This window comes from Callorhinchus milii, unplaced genomic scaffold (assembly GCF_018977255.1).
Source record: "Callorhinchus milii isolate IMCB2004 unplaced genomic scaffold, IMCB_Cmil_1.0 Scaffold3, whole genome shotgun sequence".
Taxonomy (NCBI): Eukaryota; Metazoa; Chordata; class Chondrichthyes; order Chimaeriformes; family Callorhinchidae; genus Callorhinchus; species Callorhinchus milii.
Window position 1 is genome coordinate 43,551,617 of NW_024704744.1, and position 14,056 is coordinate 43,565,672.

Genomic DNA, 14,056 nt, shown 5'->3' on the forward strand with positions numbered 1-14,056 from the left:
ACCACTCTGATTTACTTTATGGCCACCTTTGGGACATTACTGCGTGCAAATTGGCTGCTGCATTTTTAAGTGTCTGAGACGCAAGTGCAAGTTGTTGTTGCATTCATTCACATAATTACTACACTTTATAGAATATCCTGTGAAATGCTTTGAAATATCCGCCTGACACAAAAGGCTGTATCATCAAATGGAATACTTTTGTTACATTGCTGCATTAATAGAATTAAAAAATAAGTATGCAGTAACATTGATTTAACTGTTGGTGGCTCTGTTGAGAAGTGACATAATAATGGTCTAACACTGCCACCATCTGGAGCCTTTTACTACAGCTTTTCCCAATTTCCATAAATATAAAATTAAAACATGCAATGGGTATGAGCTTTTCTTTAAAAAAACGATAAAATATGACAGTGGCTGCAGAATGTAGGGCCTCACACTATCCTAGCCAGTGTTCTGAAGTTGACTTTAATGGTAAGTACACAGCCCATTGTAAAATCAACAAATTTGACTACGACAAAATGTTTATATTACGTTTTTTTTAAATTCTTTACATAGATTTACAGAGAAGGTACAGCATGGGAACAAATTCCTGCCGGTGTTTATACTCCACACGAGTCTTCTCTCTATTCCCTCCCATACTCTTATTCTCTTCCTCGTGGGTACATCACATCTTTATATGATGTGAATTCTCTAACTGATATGAATTGTGTTCACCTTACTGAGGCTGAGCTTCCTTACAATCAATTCTGGTAAAATCATGCTCTGGTAAGCTACCAACATTTTTAAAATTAAGTTCCCTATGCCCCTTCCCCCTGCACAGAAACTTAACCGTAAGATCATCAGCTGATATCTATCGTGAGCAGACTATTTTCCCCATGAGAAAAGGACTGATCGACATCTTAAGGGAGCCTTTCCACACTGCGTAAACACACTGGGTAGATTATACTGGGTACAGTATGAATTCTGTTAGCAGCCATCTGTACTTAAGATGTGCAAAATGCAGTTTCATAAAGAGTTTTGATAATTAGCACATCTTGCCCAGCCCAACTCACTGTGAAAGCTGTGGTCTGGCTTTCAGCCTATCTGCCCCCACTCGGGAACTTCATCCCGGAAGTCCCTTGGCCTTGCCCCTCATATCATCTTCTACAAGGTCTGGCCAAACACCTTCCTCTTTGAGTACACCTTGGGTCATCTCTCCTACCTCCATCCCCCTTGGCTCCCACCCCTCACAAATTCAACCTCCAGCTTGGGAGCAAACCCTTTCCTATCCAGCGTCTTGGGACGTCCTCCCTATGTGAAAGATGCTATAGAAATGCACTTTGTTGTTGTTGTTTACACTCCTTGATCTTGGTCGTCAGTAAAAGAGTTTAGCAAAACAATTGGCTTTACTGGGCTACAATACTGAATTTAATACAATTATAGTAAACACCTTGCCTGAAACAGGTTGTTGTGTATCCCAAAAACGGAAACTGTCTTAATCAATGAAATAAGTTTGTTTTATTCATTTGAAACACAGAGGTATCAAGACCGTTTCTATACATGTATATTCAAGATAAATCACACTAAATATATTACAAAGAAACCAAGGACTGTTTAAAATTTCCATAAGAGTTGATTTTAATGTTCAAAAAGCACAATCAAAATAAATAAAAAAAACATAAACAGTATACTGTTACCACTTAAATGTTGCTGTGTGGCTAATACTTATTATTCTATAGCCCCTCAGCTAGAATCTGGAGGAACCAAGTTAAACAAATCTGAGTGGTGTATCAATGTTATGTGCATCCTCTGAGCATCCCTTGTACTAAATCACACTTAAAGCGGAGAACCTTTACTTACAGCATATTGGCAGAAAAGTCTGTACTTCTGCAGAATTTCCTTTGCTTTTTATGTTTTCTTTGGAGCGGGAGGGGAAGGTTGCTGTGTAAAAAGCAAGATATTGTTGCTTCTCAAAAGCTTTATATTGTATAGAAGAGAACCATCATATAAACCTATGTGTCTGGTTTAGAAGATCTGACTATCATAGGATAATTTCAGTGGTACACGGCAGATTGTATAAATTGGTAAATAGTATTTTAGAGTAACAAAGCAGTTGAAGTTGAACTGCAGTGTTACGATATAAAAAACAAATATGTGCTTCTCAACAAGCATTTGAGCCTTGCATTAAAAGCCATCATATTTTAAATTAATCTTTAATTTAATTTAACTTCTGCCATTATGCTATAAAGCTGTGTAATACATAATCATATTTATGCTATGTGAGGAACTTAGTTTAAAGGCCTTTAACATCAGTGTTACTTTAGGGTCTCTGTCCTTTGAACAAATGACTAGGATGAATTTGGAGGCATTGTCGTACACTTGTAACAGCCAATATTGATTGAGTAGGAGAGAATATTTAGATTATCTGAGAATTTACCTTTTCACTTTGGGTCAAGTTATTGCTGTGTGAGGCTGCCAATGAAGACTGGGAGTCTTGAGATGAAGTAAGCCCTTAAACCTATTTTCAGCCTTGTACCTGCTATCCCTTTATACATTGGGGAAGAGGTGAAACGAAAGTTATACAGTATGTTGATGTCAGTGAGGCTGGGACATTGTAGTTTTGAGATTAGAAACAAAAATAAACACTAGCATGAAATCAAATAAGTGCCCAAACCAATAATTATTTTAGAAACTTTCCAGAAATGGTAAAGACTAGCATATATCAAAAAGTGGCAAGCTGTTTCTTAATGACTAGAGTAGATTACCTCACAGTTTAAATTAAAATGAATCTCCTGAACATCATTAAGGATTGCAATTTACAATTAAACACTAAATTCCAAGTAAAAACACAAACTCTCCAATTTTAATTTCCTCTTTAGACCAATAGTCTGGAACATTTCTTTGCTTGCGGAACACAGAGTTCTTTTACTTCTGATTCTTTCAAATTTGGTCATTTCAAAAATTAATTATCACAAAAGAATTTATCTACACATTTGTGGAACAAAAGTTACATTGTAACACACCAACACTGTCTTTTCTTTTAAGGCACAACACATCGTTTATGTATATTCTCCTTGTCAAGCTTTACAAAAAAGTGACTATCTCCCATAAAAGCATTAAGTTTTCAAATACAGCTGCTAACTTAGTGTAAGCTCTCACAGTAACTAAGTTACACAAACTGCAGGTCTAGACGTGATTGTCAATATAGCCCAGTGCACTTCTAATGCAGGTTCAGCTTCGATAAGCAGACTAAAGTTTGCTAAAACACTGCATTACCGAGAACATCCAAAGGCAAGGAGTGCCATTGAACAACTTCATGTTGGATACGGAGAAGCAGCTTCATATTTTATAAAAGAACTAGTTCATTGTAAAAGCTGTTCAAGCATCCTGGGCATTGTATTATCACTTGAAGAGTTGTAAAATACACACAACTTGCACTTTATCTATAATGAACAATATTTTCCTAAGACCAACAGAGTTCCTTATGCAGAGGTTTAATGTACCAGTCACTGTTCAGCAGTTTGATTTCACAATAGCCTCACATGACAAATCAATTCTCTTCATTTCTTCTTAAGACAAATGTGGAAGCCAGAGCTGTTGCAAGAATGCAGAAGAAAAACTCATGTATTCCTAAACGTTGCTATCCAGATGTTGGTTTTGGATCTCTGGCTGTGCTTTTCAACGCAGCTACAAGTACTCCAGTTCCAGTGCTTGATTCAAAGCCAACAGGTCCGAGTGGCTTGATATCCTCCAGAAAGGCATATTGTGCTGGAACAATAAAACATAAAATAACATCAATTACTGAATTACCCATGCGACAAATGCAAGTAGGATTTTAAATTCCTAACTTTTCAAGCACATTTTATACAATGAAAACTACTTTGAGAGTTGTCTACACTGCATATCAGTTACTATAGCTATTAAACTTTGAGAGTTCTGCATTTCAGCTAAATCACTTTATGTCAAATCTCAGGATCATGTCATTCTTGTGATGGGTGTGTGCAGACAGCAAGGGCTTTTTGCCATTCATTCATTGCATGTCTGTCAATATATTTGAGTAATATCTCACCTGTATGGATGAAATGTGTCAAATTATATCATCAGAACAACTGACTATAGTAAAATGATTAGGTTTAGATTATATCGAAAATCTATCAAGATTTTTTGTGTGGCTCAGTAATCAGGAATATTCAGGAATATCTATCCTCAGTGTCTGAGATCAGCACAATGTATTTATTACATTAAAGCACAACAGAAGAATCATTTGCTGAGGATTAATTGGAGCATTGACTACTTGTGGCCATTTTAGATGAGCGTTCGCAGAACTTTAAGCTGTGAATGGTGCAGCATAGTAAATCCCTGCTATAGAAATGGCTGATATTGTGCTTTTTTGGTTTTTACACGACTGACCATAGTTCTTTGGAACGTCTGATATAAAAATAGAAGAATTTTACCCACAATGACCGAGTTGTAACCTGAAACATACAGATGGTCAACATCTCAGGTTTGATCCCCGATCTAAGAAGGTTTAGTGGAAGGGATACAAACACCACGGAACCTTAATATAATGCGCTTTGCTAGAGCCGTGACCCATTTATATGCGAATGGTGTTTGGCCCCCATTCAATACACATGCCTGGTGCTGGCTAGCTCCTGCACTAAAAATGACCAGGTTACTGCCGCCACTCTCTGTGTGATGTGCATGTGTGGCACACAGGAAGTGAGATCAGTAGCTAACTGATGGCCCAAAAGTCAGGCATTTTGGCTTCCAGTACACTAAAGATGGACAACATCTGGGTCATTATTGAGGTAATTTCCTGCATTGTGCATGTACGCCACACAGGATACAACGTCAGCAGCAACCTGTTGACCCAGAAGGCGGTCTTTTACTTTAAAGAGTTAGAGACAACCGACGAGCAAGAAGTGACTCCTGATCTGCATTCAGTGACCCCTGTCCCTTACTGGGTGTGGCTGAGTGTAATGTCTCTTCTCCCCCCCACCTCCAAAGTGACACTGGTACTAACTGTCTGGGTTGACATGTGAACAATGGACACTTGGGAAAGTTACTGGAGAGAGCATGGAACTGTATTCCAGCTGCAACAGTTACTGTTTTGGTGCTGAGTGTAGATGTGTCATTAAACATCGCGGGCTACCAGAATCAGCAGTGTGCACGCACAATACTATGAACAGCAACTACTGCAGATGTTCTTTCATCACTCCCTTCACTTCCATTGTGTGCTCCAGACTTTCAGACACAACTACATCGCTCCACAACTTGGTTCTAGCCAGTTAGACTGACATTCTAAAAAATTTTTTAGAAAAGTCATAAATGATGCTGAAGTATTTCCCACACATAATTATAAAAACTCAGATACTTCACTTAAATACACAGCATATGTTCCTGACTCCCGACTGACTTTATGGGAGGAAAAGAACCAAACGTTTATAAATTCCCTCCTGACTTAATGGGAAGGAAAGAAGAAAGTTTACAAACGGGATAGAATTGCCAGCGTCCCAGCTGTGGTGGCTTATTTTGTCAGTCGCACTTGAGGGAGATGTGGACCGACGGGCGGTAATGAAAACCAAATGGGGATGTGTTTAGCAGTGTGGAATGCAAGCAAGCAAGCTCCTCCCTCAGGGTATATGTGGTGCAACTCCTTACTGCATAAAAAATCATAGAATTCTACAGCACAGGAGGGCACTTGTCCACCATGTCCATGCTGGCTCTCCACATTTACTCCCACTACCTTGGCCTTAGTGGCAACACTCTCAGCTCTTAGTCAGAAGGTGGTGGGTTCAAGCAGGGCTTTGAACTCACATCATTCAGGCTGACACTCCAGTACAGTGATGGGGGCAGCACTACATTGCTGGAGATGCTATTCCTTCAGATGAGATGTTAAACTGAGGTTTCATGGAGTCCTGTAGCTCAGTGGTTACAGCACTCGCTTTGCAAGTGAGAGACCTGAGTTCAATTCCAGGCAGGGCGAAACCTTGGGCAAGTTTCCTTACTCCACACGCCTAATAATAATCCCTCCAAAAAACAAAACAATAATAAATTGGTCATTTTCAATCTACGACTGTTTGTGGGACATTGCTGTGCACAATTGGCTGCCGCGTTCGCCCACAAATATACAGTCAATTCACTTTACAGTGTGTTCTGTGAAGCGCTTTGGGACGTCCTCCCGACGTGAAAAGCGCTATATCAAATGCAAGGATTATTATTATTATTATTATCTGGCTGTTCGGATGGACATTAAATATCCCATTTTACTATTCAAAAAGTGAATGGTGTTTCTCTCGGTATCCTAGCCAACAATCCCCCAGTTACAATTGTCATTCACTTCATGGCTATTTGTAGACCACTGCTCTGTCCAAATCACTGATGCATTCACCTAGTCACTGCATATTGCAACAACAACAACAACTTGGATTTATATAGTGCCCTCCACGCCGGACGGCGTCTCAGAGCGCTTCACAGTAACAGATCCCGGGACCGAGCCAGAGGAGGGGGAGGAAGGAAGGTGACCAAAGGCACGGTCGAAAAGAAAGGTCTCCGAGACCTGAAAATAGGAAGAGTAAACAGTGATTGCAGTAAACCCTGTAAAGCACTTTCAGACGTTCCCCTAACATGAAAGGAGTTGCTTCAGATGTAAGGATTATGATTATTACTATGAACACTGACCCACTTTAGGCAGAATGTCACGGCAATGGAGAAGGTACAGAAGAAATTAATTTTGATGACACCAGGGAGGACGAGAAAAAAATGGGATTCTTTTCACTGGAACAGACAGTTATTGTTTTAACAGGGATGGTTGCGAGAGACCTGATAGTGGTGATTAAAATTAAGAAGGTTTTGGCAAAATAAGTGCAAAGAAACTATTACACTGGTGAGTGAGTGAGAAAGCACAGATTTACAATAACCACCAAAATAAAGGCAGAGGTTTAGTTTATTTAGAATAGTGTGTTTAAGTTCCACTCCCCTACTCTTGACCCATACTTATTATATTTTTCCTTTCCAAATATTTTTCGAATTTGCTTTTCTTTAAAAAAAACTAATGATATATTCTGCTTCCACCACTCTTTCTGTCCATGAACTAATACAACAACAAGAATAACAAAATTACATTTATAGAGTGCCTTTCACGTTGGGAGGACATCCCAAAGCGCTGAAAGTCAGGTGTCGGTTAATAATAATAATCCTTGCATTTGATATAGCACCTTATCAAGTCTTTGATACGTCTCAAAGTGCTTCCCAGAAAACACTGTAAAGTGAATTGACTATATATTTTTGGGGCGAAGCGCAGCAGCCGATTGCACACAGCAGTATCCCACAAACAGTCATGGATTGAAGTGACCAATTTATTATTATTATTTTTGAAGGAATTATTACCCCGGAAAAGCGATCCGTCAATTGACTAACAGCCTGCTTACTGCTAGGTAAACAGGCGTGTTTGTAAAAGAATGAATTTTACCAAATTCTTTGTAAAAGAAAATTCTCTACACCTGTCCTTTTTACTATGATCTTTAAAATCTGGCCTTGAAAGACAGCCCCAATAGTGTAGTGGATGGAGCTGCAGCCTATACAACAGGAGGTTCCTGGTTCAAATCCTAATCCTTGCTGAGTTTGCTGGTCTGGGATGCTACATTGGTGCTAAATTGACCCTCGCCCCTCAGGGTTAGCAAAGGTAAACCAACCAGGGTTCCTCTTTGCGCCCTCTACTGGTAATACATGTGCAGCTCCTGAATCAGGCTGAGATGTGATGCCCTCTACTGTCGAGTGAAATTCATTGCTAAGGCTCACACGTGAATTGCCACTCGGACAGAGTAATGGAGAACAAGTGGACGTGCAAGAGGAGGCCAGACCGGGGCAGCGCCATGTGCCAATGAGGAGAAAATTGAACTCTATTTTTTTAAAAAAATATGCCTCTGGTTACTGACTTGCCAACCAATAAAAATAGTTTCTTCCTATGTATCTTAACCCCCTCTCTCAATGATTTTGAACTTTATCAGGTCTTCTCTCAACCTTCTTTCTTCAAACCAAACAAGCCCAGTTTTGATTGTCTTTTCTCATAAATAAAGCCCATCATCCCAGGTGTCACCCTAGTGAATCTCTTCTGTGCCCATTCAATAAGATCACATATCTCAACTTCAATTATGCACTCTTGCCCCATATCCCTTGATACCCTTGATGACCTAACAAATATCTATCCACCTCTGTCTTGAAAGTATGAATGGATCCACCATCCACAGCCTTTTGGGGGAGATCGTTCCAGATTTCCACTACCCTTTGTGTGAAAAATTGCCTCCTGATTTCATTCCTGAATAGCCTAGCTCTAATTTTAAGATCATGCCCCCTTGTTCTGGATTCCCCACCCGAGGAAATAGTTTCTCTCTATTTACCCTTTCAAATACCTTTATTATTTTAAAAACCTCAATTATATCACCCCTCAACCTTCTAAACTCAAAGGAATACAGACAAAATTTATGCAACCTGTCCTCATAATTTAACCCTTTAAGCCCTGGTATCAGTGGCCTTTGGCCCTCTCATTGGCCATCACATCCTCCCAAAAGTGAGATGCCCAAAAATAAATACAACACTCTTGGCCATTAATTTGTACAGGTTCCCAGATCCTCTATACCACTATGTAGTAGTTTTTTGTTCATGGCTTTTATAGCTACAAATGCTAACCTTTAGGTCATGCCAGGCAGTATGAGAATTGAAACTTTCATGATTTATTTATTTTTAAAAGGTAGAACAATGATATTTATTTTTAAGATGTAGATTTATGGCAACTAGTCATAAAATCAGACTGGGATAATCTGACGTTCCTCCCAAAGACATACACTCTTCATCTCAGATCTCAACATGCAATCTTAAAAAAAGTTTGATTTGTTCTCAATTTAGCAAAATACTTCCCCTCTTTTTAGACCTGATCAATCTAAAAGATCTCCAGTTCCATGTCTCATTTCCAACTTAAGAAAGTTTGACCTAGTCTCAAGGATCTTAGTGCTAAAACCAGAAACTGTACTGTGAGAAAGTAGCTCAGGGTCAGAGTCTCTTCCCTGTCTGTGAGGAGGTTTCTAGATTCTGTACAGTGCAATTCCCTGTACAGTGATACTCCAGCCAGGCTCAGTCATTTCTGATGAAGGGCTGTGGACCTGAAACATTGACTCACTTTCCTTACTCCATAAATGCTGCCTGACCTGCTGAGTGTTCCCAGCGACTTCTGTTTTTGTTTCAGATGTCCAGCATCTGCAGTATTTTCTGTTGCATTTTATTAAAGGCTGTTTGGTGGACATTACTTTGCACAAATTGGCTGCTGCATTTGCCTGCACATAAAACATCACCACCCTTTAGAGTAAAATTTTGTGCAGTACTCTGATACTTCCTCCTGATGTGAAAGGCGACAGATCAAATGTAAGGATTTTTTAAAATTCCACTCCTTTTACATTTATTTTCAACATTAAGTGCTGCACAGCCACATAACCAAAGTACCTAAATTTAGAAAACTGCTTTATCACAGGTGAGGAATGTGTAGAAACAGATGAACTCAGGAGCATGTTAAACTATAGTCATTACAAGCAAAAATGAAGAGTGAGATAACCAGAAATATTTTCACACATGGTTATTGGGATATAGGATTGTCTTACAAAAAAATGTGCTTAAATAGCATTTAAGAATGTTTGAAAGAGAAAAAATCTAAAGAGATTTGGAGGAAATTGGAGAGGAATACCTAAATAGTTCTTTACCAGGAGCCGGCATAGACACAATGGATGAAATGTCTTTATTCTACCCTATAAAATGTTCTGAATCTAGCTGGTATTTTTGTTCCTCACCAGTAACAAATAACCACTTGTGCAAAGAACAAAAATAGCAAATCAGCAAATAAAAGTCGACATGTTTTAACCCTAATCTTTCGGAAGTGCCTCAACTCCTTCAGATTTATATTCCCAGTTTACTTACTGCAGTCCTGTATCTGTCAGAGCTGAGACAGCTCAATGAAATGAAAACCCTGGGCTATTAATAACACGTCTTTAATGCAGGAAAGAATGCATTATTTAGTCTCCTATGGATCATTAATTTTATTTCATCTTACGCCTGTAACCACAAAGCAAAACTGCATCTGATTTGATCTCAGGGGAGGAGTTTCGGATAAAGAATGGATTTACTTTTATGTGGAACCTACTTGGTGGGGGAGGAAAGCGTTTTAAAAAAACATATTTTTAAAAAAAGTTATGAGAATGGTTTGCTGCTGTCAGAAAGCAGACCTGAGCTGCGTACGACGTGGATCTCAGAAGCGTCTGCAAACAGGACTCCCAGAGGAGTCATGGTATTGACTAGAGAGTCCGGTAAGTGGAAAATTAATATTCAACTCATGTTTTCGGTCTGCCGATTGAACATTCCAAAGTATATTAATGTTATTTTCAGTCCTGACCACAGAGGCTTCACAGCACACGTTGGGAAGGTGGGACTTTACCATCAAATTTAGGAAAGGATCTGAGGAGTGCAGAGCTGAGACATGGAGATTTTCTGGTTCGGGAGGGAGACTGTATGTTAACTCAGGACTCAAGCCACCTCCTAAAGTCAGAGAAATAGGGGAACCAAGCCGGGGTACTCACCCTATCCAGGGGAAAATGGAACAGTTTTGTTTTGATCTATAAATGACCCGTTATGTAGTATACAATAAGAAGGGGAAGGGGGAAAATGAAAATTTCAGTAGCATATTTGTACAATAATTGATGATGGCAACAGACAGGCCATCAATCCTCCCTGTGGCTTGTGCTTTACAGATCTCCCCTGCTCAGAAACTGTCCCACCTATAGGAACCGAGGTCTCAATTCTGCGCAGTGACGCTATGGGTGGAGGTGGGGGAGGGCGGATGGACAAAATATTGATGCACAGACTGACCTTCAATTCCATCTGTTTGCCTGGTAATCTGCCCCTATTTTGTAGTTTAATCTGAAGACGAGTACAATTTCATTCACAAAACAAGACTGCATTGACTAAAACAAGACTGTGCTGCAGTGTGAACAGCAGCCCAATGTTACATGAGAACTAAATTCTCAGCCAGTGGTCAAAAATCTCGGTTTGTGTACATTGAAACATTAGCATACATAATACTGTACCTGAGCAACACACAGCTGCTTGCACTATATTCACTTGTGAGGAGGAGACCTCAACCTTGCCTGCAAAAGGTACAATTATGCAACTGTGCTGGTGCCACATATGCTGCTAAATAGCCAAAGTGATTGAATACTGGAATATTTCTACTCGCCTGAAATTCTCTGTTATGTGCAAAATTTGGGCTAGTCCTGTTTTTCCATTGCATGCTATGCTAAGAAACTAAACTCAGTGGCTGCTACTGGGTACCAGGGGAACGAGATTAATGTGCCTTTCTCAACTCTTCAGATTGATGGGGCAATAGCCCCAGTTGGTTGGTTAAACTACCCCAACTGTGGAGTCCTGTAGCTCAGTGGTTAGAGCACTCGCCTCGCAAGCGAGAAACCTGGGTTTGATTCCCGGCAGGGCGAAACCTTGGGCAAGTTTCATTACTCTACAGGCCTGATAATAATTCCTCAAGAAAAAAAAAAAATTCGGGCACTCAATCAGCGACTGTTTGTGGGACACTGCTGTGCGCAATTTGCTGCTGCGTTTTGGCCAAACAATATAAGGTCAATTCACTTTACAGTCTATTATGGGAAGCGCTTTGAGACATCTTGAAGATGTGAAAAGCGTTATATCAAATGCAAGGATTATTATTATTGGTATACTACCAACATCATCAACCAATCTGCCCTTTTAAAGACAAGCTCTTCAGTGGAGGCAATAGGCAGCGAGAGCTGCAGTTTAACTTTAAGAGATATATAAAGCGATTACACCACAGTTCTCTTTCTCCGCTCACGGTGCATTACAACTGACCTATCACTGTTTGAATGGTTTTGACAGCAGGAGTGCCGTACTTTTAATAAACGTTCCATCCTATTTTTAAACTTGCAATGCAATTCATACCATAGGTGCAGGAAATAACTTGGCACAGTATTTTCCATATTTCACGGAGGGGACATCATCAACTGGCAGGTGCCAAGAGTGGTCTGTTCTATATAAACTAGTCTCAGAAAGTAAGCGCTACCTCCCCTAACCCGATAAGGTTGGATTTTAACATTCAGTCACACATTGGTTCTAGCAATGCTTAATCTCTTCGACCATGCTTTTAGGTCAACATCCCAAATGCTCCCTTCTCCCTATCGTGCAAATGTTAAACACTTTGAGACATTCATTCCACAATTCCTAGGTATTAGCCTGGCTCAGTCGGTAGTACTTTCGTTCCTGGGGCAGAATATCGGCCCTCGAATTCACAATCTAGGCTGACACTTCAGTATAGTCCTGGGGGAAGCACTGGATTGTAGGGGTGCTGATCTTCAGATGACACATTAAACAGAGGTCCCGTTTGCCTGTTCAAGTGAATGTTAAAGATCCCTTGGCATTATTTGAAAAGAGAAGGGAATTTCTCTCTATATCCGGGCAAACAATCCCCCAAATAAAACTGGTCACTCATTTCATTTCTGTGTGCAAATTGGCTGCCAAGTTCACTCACCAAAATACACTTAAAAGTATATCCTGCAAAGCACTTTTGAGACATCTTCCCAATGTGAAAGGCGCTATATCAAATGCAAGGATTTGTCTTACAATGTTATATAAGTTTAAATTGCTGATACCCTTTCAGATGTAGAATTGCTCAGTTTATATGTCCCAATTCCATGACTTCTTTCTGAATATTTTAAGAATGAAAGATTTTACTTTTCTCCCCATTTCCTGCAATCTCACCACTGCCATGCACATACATATCATATTACATGAGTCAGTGATAGTTATAATTAAACTATGGGGGTAAATTGTATCCAAAGCAGTTTATCGCAAAGTGTAGTGACTTTTGTGGTTATAAATGTGATCTTCTTTGTCAGTGTCGCTACAATGAAGGGAAGAGGACTATCACTTTGTAATCTCTAGATTCTATTGTATTTTCATGTTGAGATAGAAATCTAAACTGGCTCCATTCTTTGCCTGATGTGATAATTATTATCACTGATTCCTGGCTTCTGCACGTTTCCCACCAATTAATCTTGAAATTACCAATCACTTTAATCTACTTGTAGAGCAGAACTTTTATTCTAATATCCTAAACTATTCTCATATCTTAATATCTCTTCTATCAGATGACAAAACCTAATGTTAAATGTAAGCATTGATTAATGTTCCACTTTACCATATGCAAGTCATTTCAGTGACTTTATTTACATAAACATTAAAATATAAAAGATGAATTATAGATGGTTCACGTCAGTGCTTATAATATGTTTTCTAACAAGGCGATGTTGAGGAAATGTATATTGATCGCAATAAAACATGCACATTGTTGCTTTGGTCCACTCAATCTGTACTATTACACTACACACACCATTTTGTGAAATATCAAGCAAGCAAACACAAATTACCCACCACCTTATAATGAAGACAAAAACAAGTATCTAATCGGGTTAATGCTATTAATTCCAATGTACAAAGCAGCATGTCCAGAATACTATCTCATCATGCTCTACATACTAATGCAGAACTGCAGAAAAAAGTTTATTTTAAAACAAATAAAACTTTTTAAAGATTGAATGAATTCAAAGAAAGCAAAGCCCACGGTAATATATCTAAATGTCACACCAACGATATTTAGCAGACTGGTTACCTTTTTTGCTGCCTGTTCTTCTTCTACACCATCCCCAATAACAACATACACTACTTTTCTGCCAAACCTTTGCATAATTCGTTCAAAGCAACTTTCTTTGCCTGGAAGATAAATGAGGAAGAGTTCAGGATGAATTTACCTGATTAGCAGCACACTCTTCATCTCGGGCATCTCCAATGCCAACATAAGTAACTTTAGTGCCAAATTTGGACATTATACGCTGAAAACAGCTTTCTTTGCCTGAAAAACAATGCATGGCTCAGCCTTCCAATAATAATTGAAATATTTTACTAGATTCTTCCCTTAAAATAATAATAATAATAATCCTTGCATTTGATATAG

The 14,056-nt window shown here is 39.2% G+C and overlaps 1 protein-coding gene across 11 annotated transcripts in view; it reads right to left on the reverse strand.

Annotated features, from left to right (window-relative positions):
* Positions 1 to 1,474: 1,474 nt before the first annotated feature.
* Positions 1,475 to 14,056, reverse strand: part of eya4 (EYA transcriptional coactivator and phosphatase 4) — a 209,906-nt gene continuing 197,324 nt past the window's right edge. For 10 of the 11 annotated variants that reach the window (XM_007903513.2, XM_042332967.1, XM_042332970.1 and 7 more), the window contains 2 exons: positions 13,715 to 13,815; positions 1,475 to 3,747 (listed from right to left, as the gene is read on the reverse strand). In XM_007903513.2, coding sequence (XP_007901704.1) covers positions 3,667 to 3,747; positions 13,715 to 13,815 — 182 coding nt within the window. In that variant the 3' untranslated portion in view covers positions 1,475 to 3,666. Of the gene's footprint in view, positions 3,748 to 13,714; positions 13,816 to 13,853; positions 13,955 to 14,056 lie in introns of all 11 variants that reach the window. The other variant, XM_007903527.2, reaches the window with a different exon arrangement.